The 25,039-nt window shown below is 45.5% G+C and overlaps 1 protein-coding gene and 1 long non-coding RNA gene across 2 annotated transcripts in view; one reads left to right on the top strand and one right to left on the bottom strand.

Annotated features, from left to right (window-relative positions):
* Positions 1-25,039, bottom strand: part of PLPPR4 (phospholipid phosphatase related 4) — a 169,793-nt gene that overhangs the window by 58,678 nt on the left and 86,076 nt on the right. The window contains exon 3 of the mRNA XM_056523110.1: positions 12,523-12,652. Within this exon, the coding sequence (XP_056379085.1) occupies positions 12,523-12,652 (130 nt within the window). The remainder of the gene's footprint in view (positions 1-12,522; positions 12,653-25,039) is intronic.
* The window catches only part of LOC130275297 (uncharacterized), a 42,629-nt gene continuing 29,718 nt past the window's right edge, over positions 12,129-25,039 (top strand). The window contains exons 1-3 of the long non-coding RNA XR_008844724.1: positions 12,129-12,737; positions 13,219-13,331; positions 18,808-18,979. This is a non-coding gene — a long non-coding RNA (uncharacterized LOC130275297). The remainder of the gene's footprint in view (positions 12,738-13,218; positions 13,332-18,807; positions 18,980-25,039) is intronic.

Raw genomic sequence — 25,039 nt, 5'->3', positions numbered from 1 at the left:
AGGGTCTGAGGTACTTGTATGTAGTATACAGTGTACAGGGTCTGAGGTACTTGGTATGTAGTATACAGTGTACAGAGTCTGAGGTACTTGGTATACAACATACAGTGTACAGGGTCTGAGGTACTTGGTATGTAGTATACAGTGTACAGGGTCTGAGGTACTTGGTATACAGCATACAGTGTACGGGGTCTGATGTACTTGTATGTAGTATACAGTGTACAGGGTCTCAGGCACTTGGTATGTAGTATACAGTGTACAGGGTCTGAGGTACTTGGTATGTAGTATACAGTGTACGGGGTCTGAGGTACTTGGTATACAGTGTACAGGGTCTGAGGTACTTGGTATACAGCATACAGTGTACAGAGTCTGAGGTACTTGGTATGTAGCATACAGTGTACAGGGTCTGAGGTACTTGGTATACAGCATACAGTGTACGGGGTCTGAGGTACTTGGTATGTAGTATACATTGTACAGGGTCTGATGTACTTGGTATACAGTATACAGTGTACGGGGTCTGATGTACTTGGTATGCTGTATACAGTGTACGGGGTCTGAGGTACTTGGTATGTAGTATACAGTGTACAGGGTCTGATGTACTTGGTATACAGTATACAGTGTACGGGGTCTGATGTACTTGGTATGTAGTATACAGTGTACAGGGTCTGAGGTACTTGGTATACAGTGTACAGAGTCTGAGGTACTTGGTATACAGCATACAGTGTACAGAGTCTGAGGTACTTGGTATACAGCATACAGTGTACAGAGTCTGAGGTACTTGGTATACAGTGTACAGGGTCTGAGGTACTTGGTATGTAGTATACAGTGTACGGGGTCTGAGGTACTTGGTATACGGTGTACAGGGTCTGAGGTACTTGGTATACAGCATACAGTGTACAGAGTCTGAGGTACTTGGTATGTAGCATACAGTGTACAGAGTCTGAGGTACTTGGTATACAGCATACAGTGTACAGGGTCTGAGGTACTTTGTATGTAGTATACATTGTACAGGGTCTGAGGTACTTGGTATACAGTGTACGGGGTCTCAGGTACTTGGTATGTAGTATACAGTGTACAGGGTCTGAGGTACTTGGTATGTAGTATACAGTGTACGGGGTCTGAGGTACTTGGTATGTAGTATACAGTGTACAGGGTCTGATGTACTTGGTATACAGTATACAGTGTACGGGGTCTGATGTACTTGGTATGTAGTATACAGTGTACAGGGTCTGAGGTACTTGGTATGTAGTATACAGTGTACAGGGTCTGAGGTACTTGGTATGTAGTATACAGTGTACAGGGTCTGAGGTACTTGGTATGTAGTATACAGTGTACGGGGTCTGATGTACTTGGTATGTAGTATACAGTGTACAGGGTCTGAGGTACTTGGTATGCAGTATACAGTGTACAGGGTCTGAGGTACTTGGTATGTAGTATACAGTGTACGGGGTCTGAGGTACTTGGTATGTAGTATACAGTGTACGGGGTCTGAGGTACTTGGTAAGTAGTATACAGTGTACGGGGTCTGATGTACTTGGTATGTAGTATACAGTGTACGGGGTCTGAGGTACTTGGTATGTAGTATACAGTGTACGGGGTCTGATGTACTTGGCATGTAGCATACAGTGTACGGGGTCTGAGGTACTTGGTATGTAGTATACAGTGTACGGGGTCTGATGTACTTGGCATGTAGCATACAGTGTACGGGGTCTGAGGTACTTGGTATGTAGTATACAGTGTACGGGGTCTGAGGTACTTGGTATGCAGTATACAGTGTACAGGGTCTGAGGTACTTGGTATGCAGTATACAGTGTACAGGTTCTGAGGTACTTGGTATGTAGTATACAGTGTACAGGGTCTGATGTACTTGGTATGTAGTATACAGTGTACGGGGTCTGAGGTACTTGGTATGTAGTATACAGTGTACAGGGTCTGAGGTACTTGGTATGTAGTATACAGTGTACAGGGTCTGAGGTACTTGGTATGTAGTATACAGTGTACGGGGTCTGAGGTACTTGGTATGTAGTATACAGTGTACGGGGTCTGATGTACTTGGTATGTAGTATACAGTGTACGGGGTCTGAGGTACTTGGTATGCAGTATACAGTGTACAGGGTCTGAGGTACTTGGTATGTAGTATACAGTGTACGGGGTCTGATGTACTTGGTATGTAGTATACAGTGTACGGGGTCTGATGTACTTGGTATGTAGTATACAGTGTACAGGGTCTGAGGTACTTGGTATGCAGTATACAGTGTACAGGGTCTGAGGTACTTGGTATGTAGTATACAGTGTACAGGGTCTCAGGCACTTGGTATGTAGTATACAGTGTACAGGTTCTGAGGTACTTGGTATGTAGTATACAGTGTACGGGGTCTGAGGTACTTGGTATGTAGCATACAGTGTACAGGGTCTGAGGTACTTGGTATGTAGTATACAGTGTACGGGGTCTGATGTACTTGGTATGTAGTATACAGTGTACAGGGTCTGAGGTACTTGGTATGCAGTATACAGTGTACAGGGTCTGAGGTACTTGGTATGTAGTATACAGTGTACAGGGTCTGAGGTACTTGGTATGTAGTATACAGTGTACAGGAACTGATGTACTTGGTATGTAGTATACAGTGTACGGGGTCTGAGGTATTTGGTATACAGTATACAGTGTACAGGGTCTGAGGTACTTGGTATGTAGTATACAGTGTACAGGGTCTCAGGCACTTGGTATGTAGTATACAGTGTACAGGGTCTCAGGCACTTGGTATGCAGTATACAGTTTACGGGGTCTGAGGTACTTGGTATGTAGTATACAGTGTACAGGGTCTGAGGTACTTGGTATGCAGTATACAGTGTACAGGGTCTGAGGTACTTGGTATGCAGTATACAGTGTACGGGGTCTGAGGTACTTGGTATGTAGTATACAGTGTACGGGGTCTGAGGTACTTGGTATGTAGTATACAGTGTACGGGGTCTGATGTACTTGGTATGTAGTATACAGTGTACGGGGTCTGAGGTACTTGGTATGCAGTATACAGTGTACAGGGTCTGAGGTACTTGGTATGCAGTATACAGTGTACAGGTTCTGATGTACTTGGTATGTAGTATACAGTGTACAGGGTCTGAGGTACTTGGTATGTAGTATACAGTGTACAGGGTCTGAGGTACTTGGTATGTAGTATACAGTGTACGGGGTCTGAGGTACTTGGTATGTAGTATACAGTGTACGGGGTCTGATGTACTTGGTATGTAGTATACAGTGTACGGGGTCTGAGGTACTTGGTATGCAGTATACAGTGTACAGGGTCTGAGGTACTTGGCATGTAGTATACAGTGTACGGGGTCTGATGTACTTGGTATGTAGTATACAGTGTACGGGGTCTGATGTACTTGGTATGTAGTATACAGTGTACAGGGTCTGAGGTACTTGGTATGTAGTATACAGTGTACAGGGTCTGAGGTACTTGTATGTAGTATACAGTGTACAGGGTCTGAGGTACTTGGTATACAGCATACAGTGTACGGGGTCTGAGGTACTTGGTATGTAGTATACAGTGTACGGGGTCTGATGTACTTGGTATGTAGTATACAGTGTACAGGGTCTGAGGTACTTGGTATGTAGTATACAGTGTACAGGGTCTCAGGCACTTGGTATGTAGTATACAGTGTACAGGGTCTCAGGCACTTGGTATGCAGTATACAGTTTACGGGGTCTGAGGTACTTGGTATGCTGTATACAGTGTACAGGGTCTGAGGTACTTGGTATGCAGTATACAGTGTACAGGGTCTGAGGTACTTGGTATGCAGTATACAGTGTACGGGGTCTGAGGTACTTGGTATGTAGTATACAGTGTACAGGGTCTGAGGTACTTGGTATGCAGTATACAGTGTACAGGGTCTGAGGTATTTGGTATACAGTATACAGTGTACAGGGTCTGAGGTACTTGGTATGTAGTATACAGTGTACAGGGTCTCAGGCACTTGGTATGCAGTATACAGTTTACGGGGTCTGAGGTACTTGGTATGCAGTATACAGTGTACAGGGTCTGAGGTACTTGGTATGCAGTATACAGTGTACAGGGTCTGAGGTACTTGGTATGCAGTATACAGTGTACGGGGTCTGAGGTACTTGGTATGTAGTATACAGTGTACAGGGTCTGAGGTACTTGGTATGTAGTATACAGTGTACGGGGTCTGATGTACTTGGTATGTAGTATACAGTGTACGGGGTCTGAGGTACTTGGTATGTAGTATACAGTGTACAGGAACTGATGTACTTGGTATGTAGTATACAGTGTACGGGGTCTGAGGTATTTGGTATACAGTATACAGTGTACAGGGTCTGAGGTACTTGGTATGTAGTATACAGTGTACAGGGTCTGAGGTACTTGGTATGTAGTATACAGTGTACAGGGTCTGAGGTACTTGGTATGCAGTATACAGTGTACGGGGTCTCAGGCACTTGGTATGTAGTATACAGTGTACAGGGTCTGAGGTACTTGGTATGTAGTATACAGTGTACAGGAACTGATGTACTTGGTATGTAGTATACAGTGTACGGGGTCTGAGGTATTTGGTATACAGTATACAGTGTACAGGGTCTGAGGTACTTGGTATGTAGTATACAGTGTACAGGGTCTCAGGCACTTGGTATGTAGTATACAGTGTACAGGGTCTCAGGCACTTGGTATGCAGTATACAGTTTACGGGGTCTGAGGTACTTGGTATGCAGTATACAGTGTACAGGGTCTGAGGTACTTGGTATGCAGTATACAGTGTACAGGGTCTGAGGTACTTGGTATGCAGTATACAGTGTACGGGGTCTGAGGTACTTGGTATGCAGTATACAGTGTACGGGGTCTGAGGTACTTGGTATGCAGTATACAGTGTACGGGGTCTGAGGTACTTGGTATGTAGTATACAGTGTACGGGGTCTGAGGTACTTGGTATGCAGTATACAGTGTACGGGGTCTGAGGTACTTGGTATGGGTGTCCGACAATGACTAATAAGCACAGGCTGCACCACTGAGGGATGAGGGGCTGACAATGGCTGATAAGCACAGGCTGCACTACTGAGGGGCTGATAAGATCAGAACGTGGACTCGATGGGCGAGAGGATTAATAGTAAAGTGAAAAGTGAGGAAGATAAGAGGATTTATTATCTGAGACGTTCGCTGTGCAGGAGCCGAGGAAAATACATGAAGAGACAGGAGAGGCTCCTTACTATACAATACATATGTGTAAGGATCCGTTCACACCAGAACATTGTATTCCTATATATAATCATTGTGAAATGTATGAAAACCATCTGAAGTGAACAGGATTACACTGCGGGGATTGTGAGCAGAGGTGACATGACGGCTGCAGGGGTAACCACAAGGTGAAGGTTCACAGCTCTAATGTCTATACATTGTATAGTGGTTTACATTTTAACTGCAAGTGCGTCCTAAAGACACATCTACGGTTAAGAGCAGGACTCATCCTTAAATCCAGAGGCAGCTTTATGCCCTCGGCCACTAGAGGTCAGGATCGACTCTACAGGGCGCAGGTGTGTAGGATGAAGTCACTAATCCTATGTACGGGCCTCCTAAAGAATGTGACGTCTTGTGGCTTCAGGCAGGATGAAGATGCTTCCAGCCATGAAGGTAAGAGAACTTTGTTGACTATGGGTTAGTCAGGAGCCGAGGTTCTGTATGTTTTTTTGGTTAATTATTTTTATTGTGTTCCCATAGTCCTGACCCAAGCCTGTTACCAGGTTATGACTCTGAATGATCCTGCTTGTACCTTCCTGATTCTCCAGTGCATGACCTGGATTGTTGACCAGGCCTTGGTCTGTAGAGCCTGCTCCACCTGGCTGCATCTGAGCGTTGCAGCCTGCCTGGCATCTGGCACTTAACTCTGGTGGTAGAGACCTGACGTCTTCCCTGCAGCTGAAGTTTAGCGTCTGTATCCTGGAGCGGAATGAAGGATGAAAACCAAGGAAATACTTAAAAGGGGTGCTCCGGTAGAATTTTTTTTTCAAATCAACTGGTGCCAGAAAGTTCTACAGATTTGTTAATTACTTCTATTTCAAATGTTTAACCCTTCCAGTACTTATCAGCTGCTGTATGCTCCAGAGGAAGTTGTGTAGATCTTTCCAGTCTGACCACAGTGCTCTATGCTGCCACCTCTGTCCATGTCAGGAACTGTCCAGATCAGGAGAGGTTTGCTATAGGGATTTTCTCCTATTCTGGACAGTTCCTGACACGGACAGAGGTGTCAACAGAGAGCACTGGGGTCAGACTGGAAAGGATTACACAACTTCCTGTGGAGCATATAGCAGCTAATAAGTACTGTAAGGATTAAGATTTTTTAATAAAAGTAATTTACAAATCTGTTTAACTTTCTGGAACCAGTTGATTTAAAAAAAAAAAAAAAATGTTTTCCACATGAGTACCCCTTTAACCTGTTCAGGACCCATGACGTAACGTTATGTCCCGACACCCTGGGTCTTAAGGACCCATGACATACAGTTACGTCATGGGCAGTTCCTGTCCCCGCCGTGCAGCGGGCGGAGATTGGGTCGGGATGCCTGCTGAAATCGTTCAGCAGGCATCCCGTGCAAATGCCCAGGGGGGTCATCAGACCCCCCCCCCCCCCCCATGTCGGCGATCGCTGCAAATCGCATGTGAATTCACACATGCGATTTGCGGCTATTCTGGCGATGCGGGTCACGTGTGACCCACTGACCCGGAGATACAAGGTGATCGGGGGTGTATGATACACCCCCTATCACCCACTGTATCTATAGGGAGGTGGTGATTTCGTCACCCCCCCCCCCCCAGGATCGCTGCTATTGGCTGGACGATCGTCCAGCCAATAGCAGCCGGCAGGGGAGGGGTTAACAGCAGGGGAGAGTTCAGTCAGCGGTCAGAGCTGCTGGAGGAAAACCGGGACCCCCCCTCTGCCGAGATCGGAGCCCCCACAGAAGAAAAGAAGCCCCCCCATAGATCAGGGAAAGAATACAATCCAGGGAAAGATAGGGTAAAAAGTAAAAAAAAAAGTAAAATCCCCCCCCCCCCCCTGAACCCCTAATAGGTCCCCAAGGGTCTTCTGCAGTTTTTCAGTGTGACCCGGGCCCTATTAGGGGTTCAGGGCGCTGCATTAGCCCCCCCCCCCCATTTTTTGGGGGGGCTGCAGCATTTTTTCCCCCCCATATAACGGTGTGCGATTTCTAATCACACACCGTTATACATAGTTACACCAAGCACACACACAGTACATTTTGGGGCCTCGTGCTGCACATGGGCCTGGTCAAAAAGCCAAGTGTCAGACAGTACTGGAGCGGGGACGTCCTCTACCAGACCCCGCTGTACAGTATGGCGATGACACGGAAGCGGTTCGAGGCCATTTGGAAATGCCTGCATTATGCAGATAATGAGGCATGTCCACCCCGAGGTGATCCCGCCCATGATTGGCTTTACAAAGTGAGGCCGGTCATCGATCACTTTGGGGCCAAATTTTTGGAGGCCTACGTACTGCTTAGGGAGCTCTCTGTAGATGAGTCTCTTATCAGTTTTAAGGGGAGACTCATCTTCCGCCAGTATATTCCCTCGAAGCGGGCGTGGTATGGCGTGAAGCTATATAAACTTTGTGAGAGTACCTCCGGGTACACTCTCAAGTTTAGGGTGTATGAGGGACAAGATTCCCGTATTTAACCTCCAGATTGTTCCCCCACTCTGGGTGTTAGCGGGAAAATCGTTTGGGAGCTTGTGCACCAATTGCTGGATAAGGGTTACCACGTGTACGTGGACAACCTTTATACCAGCATCCCTCTCTTCACATCCCTTGCCGCCAGATCCACGTCCGCTTGTGGGACCGTGCGGAAAAAACAGAAAGGCCTCCCTCTAAATTTTGTTAAGACGCCTATCCCCAAGGGTGAGTCCCATGCCCTTCCCCATGAAAACCTGTTGCTGGTAAGGTATAGGGATAAGAGGGATGTCCTTATGCTGACCACTATTCATGGGAACGGCAGCTCACCTGTCCCTGTGCGAGGTACCACAACAACGGTCCTCAAGCCCGATTGTATTCTGGACTACAATCATTATATGGGGGGAGTTGATCTTTCTGATCAAGTCCTCAAGCCATATAACGCCATGCAGAAAACACGGGCATGGTACAAAAAAGTTGCGGTCTACGTGGTACAGGTTGCCATGTACAACTCTTTTGTACTGTCCCAGTACGCTGGCAACACAGGAACATTCCTCCAGTTCCAAGAAGAAGTCCTAAAGGTCCTGATCTTTGGCGACCGGAAAGAGCAGGCCGGACTTCCCAAGGAACTGGAGTTATAGGTGCCAGGATCGTCCCAGGCCAAAACTTTCCAGGTGAGGTCCCCCACACTGGAAAGAAGGGACGATCCCAGAAAAAATGCAGAGTGTGTAACAGGAGGGGGATTCGGAAGGATACCACCACTCAATGTGACACTTGCCCTGATCATCCGGGCCTCTGCATTAAGGATTGCTTCATGGAGTATCACACTTCCATGGAGTACTAAATTTTCCCTCTTCATTTTAATTTTCCACAATTTGACCCCAGTGTACCAAGTGCGGGGTGTAGTTCCCAAAATAGTATGCCATGTGTTTTTTTTCTTTTTGCTGTCCTGGCACCATAGGGGCTTCCTAAATGCGACATGCCCCCCCCCCATTTCAGCAAAATTTGCAAATGTGACTCCTTCTCTTCTAAACATTGTAGTGCGCCTGCAGTGCACTTGATGTCCACATATGGGGTGTTTCCATACTCAGAAGAGATGGGGTTACAAATTTTGGGGGGCATTTCTCCTATTACCCCTTGCAAAAATTGTAAATTTGGGGGAAAACTAGCATTTTAGTGGAAAAAAAAGAAAAAATAATTTACACATCCAACTTTTAACGAAAAGTCATGAAACACTTGTGGGGTGCTAAGGCTCACTGTACCCCTTGTTACGTTTCTTGAGGGGTGTAGTTTCCAAAATAGTATGCCATGTGTTTTTTTTTTGCTGACCTGGTACCATATGGGCTTCCTAAATGCGACATGCCCCCCAAAAACCATTTCAGGAAAAATTGCTTTGCAAAGGCCAGATGTGACTCCTTCTCTTCTGAGCATTGTAGTGCGCCCGCAGTGCACTTGACGTCCACATATGGGGTGTTTCCATAATCAGAAGAGATGGGGTTACAAATTTTGGGGGGCATTTTCTCCTATTACCCCTTGCAAAAATTGAAAATTTGGGGAAAAACTAGCATTTTAGGGAAAAAAAAGAAAAAATTATTTACACATCCAACTTTTAACGAAAAGTCATCAAACACTTGTGGGGTGCTAAGGCTCACTGTACCCCTTGTTACGTTTCTTGAGGGGTGTAGTTTCCAAAATAGTATGCCATGTGTTTTTTTTTTTTTTTGCTGTCCTGGCACCATAGGGGCTTCCTAAATGCGACATGCCCCCCAAAAACCATTTCAGAAAAACTCACTCTCCAAAATCCCACTGTCGCTCCTTCCCTTCTGAGGCCTCTAGTGCACCCACCAAACACTTGACATACACATATGAGGTATTTCCTTACTCAAGAGAAATTAGTTTACACATTTTAGGAAGATTTCTCTCCTTTTACCCCTTGTAAAAATTCTAAAACAGGGTCTACAAGAACATGCGAGTGTAAAAAATGAAGATTTTAAATTTTCTCCTTCAATTTGCTGCTATTCCTGTGAAACACCCAAAGGGTTAACAAACCATTTGAATGTCATTTTGAATACTTTGAGGGGTGCAGTTTTTATAATGGGGTCATTTGTGGGGTATTTCTAATAAGAAGGCCCTTCAAATCCACTTCAAAACAGGACTGGTCCCTGAAAAATTTCGATTTTGAAAATTTTGTGAAAAATTGGAAAATTGCTGCTATAATTTGAAGCCCTCTGGGCTTGTTGTATATGTGAATCATTATATAATTTATTTGGAATATTCATTTTCCTTATAAGCAGAGAGCTTCAAAGTTAAAAAAAATGCTAAATTTTCAATTTTTTCATCAAATTTTGGAATTTTTCACCAAGAAACAATGCAAGAATCGACAAAATTTTACCACTAACATAAAGTAGAATATGTCACGAAAAAACAGTCTCTGAATCAGAATGAAAGGTAAAAGCATCCCAGAGTTATTAATGCTTAAAGTGAAAGTGGTCAGATGTTCAAAAAATGGCCGGGTCCTACAGTGAAAATTGGCTGGGTCCTTAAGGGGTTAAAGTTTGGCCAAAAGCCAAATCAGTGGCACAGTGGGTCCACACCTATTGGGCGCTAAAGACAGATGGAAATTGGCTTTTATAATCCTAGTATTAGCTGCACATTGGTTCAGATAAATGGCTTTTACCTGATCTTTGTATATTGTGTCATATAGCGTTTTGTATTGAACAATTAACTATGGGGATCAGTCAATGAACTATAGTGATCAGTCACTGGACTATGGGGATCAGTCACTGGACTATGGGGATCAGTCACTGGACTATGGGGATCAGTCACTGGACTATGGGGATCAGTCACTGGACTATGGGGATCAGTCACTGGACTATGGGGATCAGTCACTGGACAATTGGGATCAGTCACTGGACTATGGGGATCTAAAATGAAAAACAGAGTCGCTCCATGGTTTATACTTCCCACACAATGCAGATAATGGAGGGGAGTCAGCGGTTTACCGGAGTAAGTCCTCACATACACAACATTGGTGAACGTATATCCGGGAATTCCAGCCTGTCTGCAGCCTTCCTGAGTTGGGTAGTAGAATAAGATGAGCGACTTTAGGCCTGGGGAAGCTGCACATGCGCTATGAAACACGCTGCATGTTATACAGATTAAAGGTTTTTCACACGTTCTGCTGTTGAACTGAGTCCTGTACAGCACGGCGGAAGTCCTGGAAACCTCTGAAGTCTTACTCTACTGGATTATGGCAGTCCGCTATCGGCGTTTACAGAGAGCGGTGTGAATTCTTAACTATTTTTGAGCACAAAAGTTGCAGTAATAGTTGCAGACATTTGCCATATTTATCAAACGGCGCACAGACTTTGATAGATTTTGCTGATGCAACTTCTAAAAAAAGTCACAGATTTTGTGTGGACATGTGACTTTTGTGTGAAAAGTCGAATATCTTATGACTCAAAAGTTGCACAGAAAATGTAGGGCAGTGCTGATCTGAACTGTAAAACCGTCTATTTCTGGGATTGTGCATCAATTTTGCGACAATTTAGTAAATCCGTGCCCACTGCACGAAATGCTCTAAATAATTAAAAATTATGAAAAATTTTACAAAGCAATTCAAAAAATGTCACAGACCCATTGTGCAACATTTTGTGCTACAAACATTTTAAAAATCTTTCTAAATGTCTTGATAAGTCCACCCGTATGTCCATCAGTAAATGGACAATGGGGGCCAGTCCCTGGAATATTGTGGTCTGTCACTGGACTATGGCGGTCGGTCGGTCACTGGACTATGGCGGTCGGTCGGTCACTGGACTATGGCGGTCGGTCGGTCACTGGACTATGGCGGTCGGTCGGTCACTGGATTATGGCGGTCGGTCGGTCACTGGACTATGGCGATCGGTCACTGGACTATGGCGGTCGGTCACTGGACTATGGCGGTCGGTCACTGGACTATGACGGTTGGCCACTGGACTATGGCAGTCGGTCGGTCACTGGACTATGGTGGTCAGTCGGTCACTGGACTATGACGGTCAGTCACTGGACTATTGCAGTCGGTCGCTGGACTATGGTGGTTGGTCGGTCACTGGACTATAGCGGTCGGTCGGTCACTGGACTATGATGTTATGTCACTGGACTATGATGGTCGGTCACTGGACTATGATGGTCGGTCACTGGACTATGGCGGTTGGTCGCTGGACTATGGTGGTTGGTCGGTCACTGGACTATGGTGGTCGGACACTGGACTGTGGCGGTTGGTCAGTCACTGGAATATGGCTGTTTGTCAGTCACTGGACTATGGCAGGCGGTCGGTCACTGGACTATGGCAGTCGGTCGGTCACTGGACTATGGCGGTTGGTCGGTCACTGGACTATGGCGGTTGGTCGGTCACTGGACTATGGTGGTTGGTCGGTCACTGGACTATGGCGGTTGGTCGGTCGCTGGACTATGGCGGTTGGTCGGTCGCTGGACTATGGCGGTTGGTCGGTCACTTGACTATGGCGGTCAGTCGGTCACTTGACTATGATGGTCCGTCACTGGACTATGACGGTCGGTCACTGGACTATGGTGGTCAGTCGGTCACTGGACTATGACAGTCGGTCGCTGGACTATGGCCTTGGTCGGTCACTGGACTATGGCGGTCGGTCGCTGGACTATGGCGTTTAGTTATTGGGCCACATGTCATGGTCCGGCCGGTGATTTGTTACTACAGTCATGTGTCATGTCAGACAAGTTATTGCTGCGGCTGAGTAAACCAAGACTAACACAGGACCACAGATCCATCAGGGAGGGCGCCGTGGGGATATGAGAAGGATGTGACTACAGACATGAAGATCCTACCTATGAACCTGACCGCCCTCCTTAGGAAGGAATTGAAGTTACATCCGCCCGCGTTGATATTCGCTTCTGCTCTGATCCCATTTTTCCTCTTGGACAGACAACAGTACAGGACGCCTTCACCCACCATGATCTAAAGGAGAAGGAAAGATGATCAGTCCATAAATCATAAACGTCTACAATACATAAGACCGAATAAAGAGCAGATGCCGGGCACGGTACCGAAATTACTAAAAATGATTGTAAATGGAATTCTGTTTGCAGCCTCCAGGGGGATGGGCATTGAAGCCCGAGGGCACAGCTGATTTTCATCTCAGTTTTTTCCTCCTCTTAGGAGCCATAACTCTAATTGTTCCATCCACAGACCCATCTAGGGTTTGCTTTTTGTGTGCAACCAAAAACTATTCTGTATATTAGGGTGATTTCGTTTTTACACAGTGCACACTATAGTAAAGCTGCCATGTTCTCTTTATTCTGTAGGTCAATACAATTACAATGCTCCCCGTGGTCACATGGTTTTCTGTTATTGAGCTACTTTTTTTTTTTTAAGTCATACTTTTTTGTTGTAACTGAATGGACCAACAAAATAAAGAGAATTTTGTGTAATTTTTTTGAAAAAAAGAAATAAAGAAATAAAAGTAAGGAAACATAAGCCCCCTAAAAGTAAAATTTTCTTTTTTGTTTTTTGTTTCACTGTAGATTTGGTGGTAAAATAAGTGACGTAACTACAAAGTACAATTGGTGGCGCAAAAAACAACAACAAGCCTCATGTGTCTATAGGTGGAAAATGAAAGTGTTATGGCTACTAGAAGGTGAGGACAAAAAACTAAAGTGCAAAAATAAAAAAATATGTGATTCAGATCTCTTAAACAGTCTGGACATTGTGAAATACTTACATAATACAAAATAGTTTTACATGGTGCTGAAAGCTGTTTTTTTTTAATTATGATTGATCGATTGCAATAATTTGTTACTGTAAAAATTATCAATAAGACAGACATGAGCACTGGGAGTTTAGCGCCAGATCAACTTTTTTCAATTTCAATTTTTATTATGGGATAGACTTGTAAATGTATATATATACATATATGTGTATATATATATATATATATATATACATTTTTATTATTTATTTTATATTTTGTTGGTCCCTATAGTGGGCTGTTATGAGCAATCATTAAATTGCTTATACTGTACAATGTTGTGCTATTGTATTATACAGTGTGATCGGCGCTCTGCTAATAGAGTCGGCCTTTGCAAACTATATCAGTAGATTGTGCTACAGCCATAGGGACCAATCCGACTCCCATATATATATCTGTGTGAAGTGAGCGCTGTCCAGAGGTCTGTGTGAAGTGAACGCTGTCCAGAGGTCTGTGTGATGTGAGCGCTGTCCAGAGATCTGTGTGAAGTGAACGCTGTCCAGAGGTCTGTGTGAAGTGAACGCTGTCCAGAGGTCTGTGTGATGTGAGCGCTGTCCAGAGATCTGTGTGAAGTGAACGCTGTCCAGAGGTCTGTGTGAAGTGAACGCTGTCCAGAGGTCTGTGTGATGTGAACGCTGTCCAGAGGTCTGTGTGAAGTGAACGCTGTCCAGAGATCTGTGTGAAGTGAACGCTGTCCAGAGGTCTGTGTGAAGTGAACGCTGTCCAGAGGTCTGTGTGATGTGAGCGCTGTCCAGAGGTCTGTGTGAAGTGAACGCTGTCCAGAGGTCTGTGTGATGTGAGCGCTGTCCAGAGGTCTGTGTGAAGTGAACGCTGTCCAGAGGTCTGTGTGATGTGAGCGCTGTCCAGAGGTCTGTGTGAAGTGAACGCTGTCCAGAGGTCTGTGTGATGTGAGCGCTGTCCAGAGGTCTGTGTGAAGTGAACGCTGTCCAGAGGTCTGTGTGATGTGAACGCTGTCCAGAGGTCTGTGTGATGTGAGCGCTGTCCAGAGGTCTGTGTGAAGTGAACGCTGTCCAGAGATCTGTGTGATGTGAGCGCTGTCCAGAGATCTGTGTGAAGTGAACGCTGTCCAGAGGTCTGTGTGATGTGAACGCTGTCCAGAGGTCTGTGTGAAGTGAACGCTGTCCAGAGATCTGTGTGATGTGAGCGCTGTCCAGAGGTCTGTGTGAGGTGAACGCTGTCCAGAGGTCTGTGTGATGTGAACGCTGTCCAGAGATCTGTGTGATGTGAGCGCTGTCCAGAGGTCTGTGTGATGTGAACGCTGTCCAGAGGTCTGTGTGAAGTGAACGCTGTCCAGAGGTCTGTGTGAAGTGAACGCTGTCCAGAGATCTGTGTGATGTGAGCGCTGTCCAGAGGTCTGTGTGATGTGAACGCTGTCCAGAGGTCTGTGTGAAGTGAACGCTGTCCAGAGGTCTGTGTGAGGTGAACGCTGTCCAGAGATCTGTGTGAAGTGAACGCTGTCCAGGGGTCTGTGTGAAGTGAACGCTGTCCAGAGGTCTGTGTGAAGTGAACGCTGTCCAGAGGTCTGTGTGAAGTGAACGCTGTCCAGAGGTCTGTGTGAAGTGAACGCTGTCCAGAGGTCTGTGTGAGGTGAACGCTGTCCAGAGGTCTGTGTGAGGTGAACGCTGTCCAGAGGTCTGTGTGAAGTGAACGCTGTCCAGGGGTCTGTGTGAAGTGAACGCTGTCCAGAGATCTGTGTGAAGTGATCGCTGTCCAGAGATCTGTGTGAAGTGAACGCTGTCCAGGGGTCTGTGTGAGGTGAACGCTGTCCAGAGGTCTGTGTGAAGTGAACGCTGTCCAGGGGTCTGTGTGAAGTGAACGCTGTCCAGGGGTCTGTGTGAAGTGAACGCTGTCCAGGGGTCTGTGTGAGGTGATCGCTGTCCAGAGGTCTGTGTGATGTGAACGCTGTCCAGAGGTCTGTGTGAAGTGAACGCTGTCCAGGGGTCTGTGTGAAGTGAACGCTGTCCAGGGGTCTGTGTGAAGTGAACGCTGTCCAGGGGTCTGTGTGAAGTGAACGCTGTCCAGGGGTCTGTGTGAAGTGAACGCTGTCCAGAGGTCTGTGTGAAGTGAACGCTGTCCAGAGGTCTGTGTGAAGTGAGCGCTGTCCAGGGGTCTGTGTGAAGTGAGCGCTGTCCAGGGGTCTGTGTGAAGTGAACGCTGTCCAGAGGTCTGTGTGAGGTGAACGCTGTCCAGAGATCTGTGTGAAGTGAACGCTGTCCAGGGGTCTGTGTGAAGTGAACGCTGTCCAGAGGTCTGTGTGAGGTGAACGCTGTCCAGGGGTCTGTGTGAAGTGAACGCTGTCCAGAGGTCTGTGTGAAGTGAATGCTGTCCAGAGGTCTGTGTGAGGTGAACGCTGTCCAGGGGTCTGTGTGAAGTGAACGCTGTCCAGAGGTCTGTGTGAAGTGAACGCTGTCCAGAGGTCTGTGTGAGGTGAACGCTGTCCAGAGGTCTGTGTGAGGTGAACGCTGTCCAGAGATCTGTGTGAAGTGAACGCTGTCCAGAGGTCTGTGTGATGTGAGCGCTGTCCAGAGATCTGTGTGAAGTGAACGCTGTCCAGAGGTCTGTGTGAAGTGAACGCTGTCCAGAGATCTGTGTGAAGTGAACGCTGTCCAGGGGTCTGTGTGAAGTGAACGCTGTCCAGAGGTCTGTGTGATGTGAGCGCTGTCCAGAGATCTGTGTGAAGTGAATGCTGTCCAGGGGTCTGTGTGAAGTGAACGCTGTCCAGAGGTCTGTGTGATGTGAGCGCTGTCCAGAGATCTGTGTGAAGTGAATGCTGTCCAGGGGTCTGTGTGAAGTGAACGCTGTCCAGAGGTCTGTGTGAAGTGAACGCTGTCCAGAGGTCTGTGTGATGTGAACGCTGTCCAGGGGTCTGTGTGAAGTGAACGCTGTCCAGGGGTCTGTGTGAAGTGAACGCTGTCCAGGGGTCTGTGTGAGGTGAACGCTGTCCAGAGGTCTGTGTGATGTGAACGCTGTCCAGGGGTCTGTGTGAAGTGAACGCTGTCCAGAGGTCTGTGTGAAGTGAACGCTGTCCAGAGGTCTGTGTGAAGTGAACGCTGTCCAGGGGTCTGTGTGAAGTGAACGCTGTCCAGAGGTCTGTGTGAGGTGAACGCTGTCCAGAGGTCTGTGTGATGTGAACGCTGTCCAGGGGTCTGTGTGAAGTGAGCGCTGTCCAGAGGTCTGTGTGAGGTGAACGCTGTCCAGAGGTCTGTGTGAAGTGAGCGCTGTCCAGGGGTCTGTGTGATGTGAACGCTGTCCAGAGGTCTGTGTGAAGTGACAGCTGTCCAGGGGTCTGTGTGAGGTGAACGCTGTCCAGAGGTCTGTGTGAAGTGAACGCTGTCCAGAGGTCTGTGTGAGGTGAACGCTGTCCAGGGGTCTGTGTGAAGTGAACGCTGTCCAGAGGTCTGTGTGAAGTGAGCGCTGTCCAGGGGTCTGTGTGAGGTGAACGCTGTCCAGAGGTCTGTGTGAGGTGAACGCTGTCCAGAGGTCTGTGTGAGGTGAACGCTGTCCAGAGATCTGTGTGATGTGAACGCTGTCCAGGGGTCTGTGTGAAGTGAACGCTGTCCAGAGATCTGTGTGAAGTGAACGCTGTCCAGAGGTCTGTGTGATGTGAACGCTGTCCAGAGGTCTGTGTGAAGTGAACGCTGTCCAGAGGTCTGTGTGAAGTGAACGCTGTCCAGAGGTCTGTGTGAAGTGAACGCTGTCCAGGGGTCTGTGTGAAGTGAACGCTGTCCAGAGGTCTGTGTGAAGTGATCGCTGTCCAGGGGTCTGTGTGATGTGAACGCTGTCCAGAGGTCTGTGTGAAGTGAGCGCTGTCCAGGGGTCTGTGTGATGTGAACGCTGTCCAGGGGTCTGTGTGAAGTGAACGCTGTCCAGAGGTCTGTGTGAAGTGATCGCTGTCCAGGGGTCTGTGTGAAGTGAACGCTGTCCAGAGGTCTGTGTGAAGTGAACGCTGTCCAGGGGTCTGTGTGATGTGAACGCTGTCCAGAGGTCTGTGTGAAGTGATCGCTGTCCAGAGGTCTGTGTGAGGTGAACGCTGTCCAGAGGTCTGTGTGAGGTGAACGCTGTCCAGGGGTCTGTGTGAGGTGAACGCTGTCCAGGGGTCTGTGTGAGGTGATCGCTGTCCAGGGGTCTGTGTGATGTGAACGCTGTCCAGAGGTCTGTGTGAAGTGAGCGCTGTCCAGAGGTCTGTGTGAAGTGAACGCTGTCTAGGGGTCTGTGTGAGGTGAACGCTGTCCAGAGGTCTGTGTGATGTGAACGCTGTCCAGAGGTCTGTGTGATGTGACAGCTGTCCAGAGGTCTGTGTGAAGTGAACGCTGTCCAGAGGTCTGTGTGATGTGAGCGCTGTCCAGGGGTCTGTGTGATGTGAACGCTGTCCAGAGGTCTGTGTGAAGTGAACGCTGTCTAGGGGTCTGTGTGAGGTGAACGCTGTCTAGGGGTCTGTGTGAGGTGAACGCTGTCCAGAGGTCTGTGTGATGTGAACGCTGTCCAGAGGTCTGTGTGAAGTGAGCGCTGTCCAGAGGTCTGTGTGAAGTGAACGCTGTCTAGGGGTCTGTGTGAGGTGAACGCTGTCCAGAGGTCTGTGTGAAGTGAACGCTGTCCAGAGGTCTGTGTGATGTGACAGCTGTCCAGAGGTCTGTGTGAAGTGAACGCTGTCCAGAGGTCTGTGTGAAGTGAACGCTGTCCAGAGGTCTGTGTGAGGTGATCGCTGTCCAGAGGTCTGTGTGAAGTGAACGCTGTCCAGAGGTCTGTGTGAAGTGAACGCTGTCCAGAGGTCTGTGTGATGTGATTACTGTCCAGGGGTCTGTGTGAAGTGAACGCTGTCCAGAGGTCTGTGTGAAGTGAACGCTGTCCAGAGGTCTGTGTGAAGTGAACGCTGTCCAGAGGTCTGTGTGAAGTGAACGCTGTCCAGAGGTCTGTGTGAAGTGAACGCTGTCCAGGGGTCTGTGTGAAGTGAACGCTGTCCAGAGGTCTGTGTGATGTGAGCGCTGTCCAGAGATCTGTGTGAAGTGAACGCTGTCCAGAGGTCTGTGTGAAGTGAACGCTGTCCAGAGGTCTGTGTGAAGTGAGCGCTGTCCAGAGGTCTGTGTGAAGTGAACGCTGTCCAGGGGTCTGTGTGAAGTGAACGCTGTCCAGGGGTCTGTGTGATGTGACAGCTGTCCAGACGTCTGTTTGAAGACCCTTTTAAAGTCGTGGTCTACAGTGAATTGCAACAAATAAGCTTCCATGCTTTACATTAGATTTGTAACCATCGTGTTTTGTGCCAATGTTACTTAAAAAAAATATAGATTTTTTTCATTGCAGTCTGCAACTGTTTCTTTAAAGAGGAACCTCTCAACTACTATTACAGGCTTTATTTTAATAAAATGTTAAGAACTCCATCTCAGGGGCCCCTGTTCCTGCAAACAGATCGTGACGCCTGCAGACAAGCCCTCAGCCTCTGATGCTAAAAGCAACGCCAGAGATGGGATAACTAAGTGACTTCTTCTGTCACCACTATAAACCAGATCCTTATACTGAAGGTATCATCTATATTGTCATTCTGTTTGCATTTTTATATTATATATATATCTTTTTTATGATATGATGTTGAGAATTGTTTAATGCATGTAACCAAGTCCTAGTTCATTGCAGTAAATCAGGACTGAATGAGTCATGTTTTCTGCAGCTCTTCTGACTCCCACGTCGCCCGCAGCCAACTCGGTAGCGGTTATTATGTAATAATTGCCGCTGACTAACATACTTGACAACGTTTCAATGAATGTTCCAAGGACAATTTCGGCTGCCCAGGCATATTCATCACAAGCGTACAGTCTAATTTGTTACAGTGGAATCCACCTACGCCGTAACATTATCACTGCTTATTTTGCTTTCCGTGAGACTATGTGACTTGCAGTCGGCCTGTGCTGATAGGGACCATGAAGACTTTCAGTTACGTAATCAGCAACTTGAGAATAAATACTGGGGGGTGAAGCCCCGGCTGTGGTAGTGAAGGGTCCTCTGAAGGTTTCGCCTCTCACCACAAGACTCTTGGTCCAGCAGAAGACAACCCCATGTGGAGATGACTTTCGAGCCAACCACTTGTCACCAGCACTTGTTGATCTATTAGATCCGATATGTCTTGTGTGTACAATACAATGAATAATATAAGACCAAGGAAATTGAGTCGTACGGTGACCATAAGAATTGCTCCAGATTTAAAGGGGTACTTCGGTGTTCTCAGTGCTCCAGCGTTCTGAACAAAATGCTTGGAGCCGGAGGCCATGACATCACTTCACGCCCCCTCCATTCATGTCTATGGGAGGGGGCGTGTCTGCTGACACGCCCCCTCCCATAGACATGAATGGAGGGGGCGTTGCATGACATCACAAGGGGGTGTGACCAGCTGTGGCTGTGACATCATAACCACTGCAGCAGGAACCAGGCATTTGCCCCAGCAGCGGTACCCCCCGTGATCAGAAATCTTATCCCTTATGCTTTAGATTGGGGAATAAGATGTCTAGCAGTGGACCACCCCTTTAACTATAGGCTAGTTTCATAGTAACTTTTTCCGTAAGATAACGGTGCAGCAGAACGCATTGTTTATGTCGACCAATATGCCATCAATACAATGTGTAATGGAGAACATGAAGAGTTCAGTGCACATTGCATTCAGAGACTAAAAGCACAAATGTTTTAGATAAAATGCGGAAAACACTCATACTCACCTCTGCCCGCTCCAGCACTGTTCTCCTGGGGACCTCTTGTTGTTTGGCAAAGCACGCCAATGATGTCATTGTCCACCCAATGATAAGTGGATGGGGCATTTAATCCTCACAGTTCATTTAATATATCAAAATCTCCAATCCCTCCCTTGAGTGTCAGCTACAGAAAGCTTCTGCTCACGCTCCAAAAAGCAGAATGTCCCTGTGATTTATGCCTCAAGCTGCCTTCTCTCCTGTCTGTTCCTGGGGGCCCCTGGTCATTGTTGCAGGACTTGTATGGTAGCCACAGGGGTGCTAGGAAATTCCTTATCACTTTGTGACGCCAGGGCACCATTATCCTATACATGGTGCGAGGTTGGAGACAGCTTCTCCTGGGCCAGACACAAGGAGTATGTGAACACACCGAAGTCAGGTTACGGATAACGGTCTATACTGAGCTGGTGCAGATGGTATTATACAGACAGTAGGGTGGAGAGGATGTGTAACCCCTTGGGAGCCCTGTTGCCTTGCTGAGACTTTTGGTGCTTGTCACCCAATAAATTGATACTGACTTGAGAGAGGATGGAAAAGTGTTCCAGATCACTAGGGTTCTTTCAAGGTCTTGTAGCTTCCTCCGCCGGGACATGAACCCTTGCAGAATGACTGGATAAGATTTGGAATGATAGATTTGTTCTGGGTCTTCACTTAGAGCTTCTCCACACACCTCACATCTTTACCACACTTGTGTTCAGGTTTAGCACTTGGGCTAGACAGGGGCAACTCCTCCCCCCACTACACTATATGGCCAAGAATTAAGGTGTTTCCATTGGGCATACAGGGTCACATGGGCCTGCACTGCTCCTATGTCTTAAAGGTACAAAACATATATAAATAACATATATAGAAATAACCTATTACTTATGAAAATATATCAAACGTCTAATAAAGTGCTTGAACATAATAGGGTCACGTGACCTGAAACGCGTTACTGCCATCTCTGCGTGTCGGTATGTGTTCTTATCCTGTCCTGTGTTTTTAACCTCCAATAAATCTGAAGACATTCCAGCGCTGGTTCCTGCTCTTTCATAATAGTAACAACATTCAGTCCTCTTGCCCGATTGATGTGGCCCAGTACAGGAGTTGTCATCCTGAACACCTGCCCGTCCTATGTGGCGGCTTCTATGCCAGTGTTCTCTTGGGTCCACATCCCTCTCATGGACTCTAAAGTGTAATAATATCTTATGTTATATGCTGGTTTGTCCTTTGAGGCATTTGTCTCTTTAAATATTGTTTCTAAGGCCTCTGTAACCAAGGAAGGTGCAAGTGAACAAGTGACTTGGTGACCTATGGGATTCCTCCAAATTGCTCCCATAAATACCTGGGAGGAGCTGGCCTAGTGAGTTCAGTTCAGTCTTAGTGCATGCTGAGGAACAGTGAAGACCTGAGAGCTGTCTGGTGTCCTGAGGGAGACCAAGGCCTAAACACGCAGCTATTACCGGTAACGCCTGCAGATGAAAGTCAAAGCCTGGCGGTAAGCACAAATACAGGGGAGAAGTCTAGTAAAGATAGTCAAGGAAGTCAGGTCTGTCATTTAGTAAAGTCAGCTTGGGTTGCATAACTCAGTCCAAGGTAGACATGTGCAGAACCAAAAAAAATGTTTTTTTCGTTTTGTTCGTTTTCGTTTTTTTAAAATTTTCGGTTCTGTGAATATTCGGAATGCTGTGCATTCATCATATTTGGTTTTCGGATGCATCCGCGGAAATTTCTTTCGTTTTCGGATGCATTCGTTAATAACATCGGATGCATTCGTTAATTCGGATCTTTCGTTATATCTGTAAAATTCGTTAAATTTAGCATTCGTTACTAAACGAAATGCACATTGGTTTCACTTACTGATCCTCTTTTGTAATAAATAGCAGGTGTTACCTTAGGATTCTTGTTGTCCTCAGGTAAACCCAATGAAAAGAATCTAATTCATTCCTTACATTCGGTTTACTCATAACGAATCCATTTGTTAACTGTATATTCGTATTCGTATTCTTTTTCGGAAATATTCGATTTTTTTTTCGTGCATTTGGATTGTAACGAACACCCGAAAACGAGAAAATTCGTTAAGTTTAGTATTCGTTCCGAAACGAATTGCACATGTCTAGTCCAAGTCCACTACAAGTCCCAGCGAGCCCACAAGTCTCCTAAAGTTCACTGAGCATTCCATCTGTCTGCCTCAGTAAAGCTGCCCTTGTTCCGTAACCTTGCATCGGAGTGATTATTTGCCCCACGCCTTGCCCAGGAACCAGCGGCCATACCTCGGGTGGTGTAGAGGATAACCACACTCTGGCATCACGAACACATACGGTTAGTACCATCTGCCCTTCCAACACCCTCACCACACGATGAAGTCCGAAGCCACAGGACACCACACTTGTCCCATTACTTCTGATCCAGCTACATCTATCTATGTTCCTTGTCCTGTTTTCATTTAAATATAAACTTTATTTATTCTCTCATTCTTGAAGAATAAGTCATTTACATCTGTCAAAACAGAATACAAAAATGGCATAATGTCTCCTTTAATTTACCCCACCCCCATAATATAAATAAATAAAAATACTTCCATATTTAGAAAAGGTTCATGAACAGCACAGAACTCTCTTTCTTTTCTAAACGCTTTATCATCATTTCATTACAAAAAGTGATTTCATTTCATATTGAGTACAAAAAGATAAAATATCAAAATAAAATAAAAAATACTTGTCTGACAATAAATGAGCCCTCTCTTGGTTATGTCAATTTAAAAAATTTTACTATTAAAATTTGTTATTTGGAAAATGAAAACACTTTCTTTGGTGCTAAAGGGTTAAGCTCCATTCTGTATAAAATTGTGTTTCCCTTATCTAATGTGGGATAAATGATGAAAAGACACATATTTCCTACAGCTTCATCTTCTATCCACCAAGCAATATATTGTTCTCCCGATCCTGCACACGTCCAGGCGCTGATTATTGTTACATTTACTGCAGCTGTATGATAACAGAATAGCGCACAGACGAGCGTCCGGATTCATCATCACCGACCCGACCATCGGATTTTTGTTCTCGATTATTTTGATAGCACAATAGACCCCAGAACATGGACTATGGTCAGACATGTTATGCGCCGCTCCATTGTACGCCGTGTCCCTCCGCTCCCTGTAACCATGGGTACAACGAAGTGAGAATCGCTTTTTATACGATACATTCAGTGTACGGATGTTTTCAGCATTCACGTCACACATATCACGGATGCTGTGCCCAGGGGTATAACTAGAGTCCTGTGTGCCACAGAGCAACATTTATATATCAAAGACAACAAAGCTATAAAATAATATTCTATGTATAATAATTTACTTCTAAATTATATTCATAAATTTACTAAATATGACCATTATACAAGGAGCAAATACTACAATAAATATAACCTAACACTGTATACATCACCATTCATATTACCATCATACTGTTACTGACCAAATCCTGTATACTGCGACCAATATTACCAATACTACCAGTATACAAGGAGGAATATTATCACCATTCATATTACCATCATACTGTTACTGACCAAATCCTGTATACTGAGGCCACTATTACCAATAATACCAGTATACAAGGAGAAATATTATCACCATACATATCACCATCATACTGTTACTGACCAAATCCTTTATACTGAGACCAATATTGCCAATAATACCAGTATACAAGGAGGAATGTTATCACCATACATATTACCATCATACTGTTACTGACCAAATCCTGTATACTGAGACCAATAATACCAGTATACAAGAAGGAATATTTTCATCATACATACAGTATTACCATCATATTGTTACTGACCAAATCCTGTATACTGACACCAATATTACCAATAATACCAGTATACAAGGAGGAATATTATCACCATACATATTACCATCATACTGTTACTGACTAAATCCTTTATACTTAGACCAATATTACCAATAATACCAGTATACAAGGAGGAATATAATCACAATACATATTACCATCATACTGTTACTGAATAAATCCTGTATATTGAGAGTAATATTACTAATAATACCAGTATACAAGGAGAAATATTATCACCATGCACATTACCATGATACTGTTACTGAATAAATGCTGTAAACTGAGACCAATATTACCAATAATACCTTTATACAAGGAGGAATAATATTACCATACATATTACCATCATACTGTTACTGACCAAAGCCTGTATACTGAGACCAATGTTACCAATAATACCTTAATACAAGGAGGAATATTATTACCATATATATATTACCATTATACTGTTACTGACAAAAGCCTGTATACTGAGACCAATATTACCAATTATACCAGTATACAAGGAGGAATATTATCACCATACATATTATCATTATGCTGCTACTAACCAAATCCTGTATACTGAGACCAATATAACCAATAATACCAGTATACAAGGAGGAATAGTATCACCATACATATTACCATCATACTGTTACTGACCAAATCCTGTACACTGACACCAATATTACCAATAATAACAGTATGCAAGGAGAAATATCACCATACATATTACCATTATACTGTTACTGACCAAATCCTGTATACTTAGACAAATATTACCTATAATACCAGTATACAAGGAGGAATATTATCACCATACATATTACCATCATACTGTTACTAACCAAACCCTGAACACTAAGACCAATAATACCAGTTTATAATGAACATTTAGTACCCCCACACCTTGATCAAATATAAGCACTACAATGATTAAATAATAGATTGTTACCAAATAATACCCAAATAAAAACCATTGTACAGAGATTATATGTTATCACCATAAAGTTCTGCAGAGTTC

Source organism: Hyla sarda, chromosome 6 (genome assembly GCF_029499605.1).
Source record: "Hyla sarda isolate aHylSar1 chromosome 6, aHylSar1.hap1, whole genome shotgun sequence".
Lineage (NCBI taxonomy): Eukaryota > Metazoa > Chordata > Amphibia > Anura > Hylidae > Hyla > Hyla sarda.
This window is presented reverse-complemented; position numbering and strand designations above follow the sequence as displayed.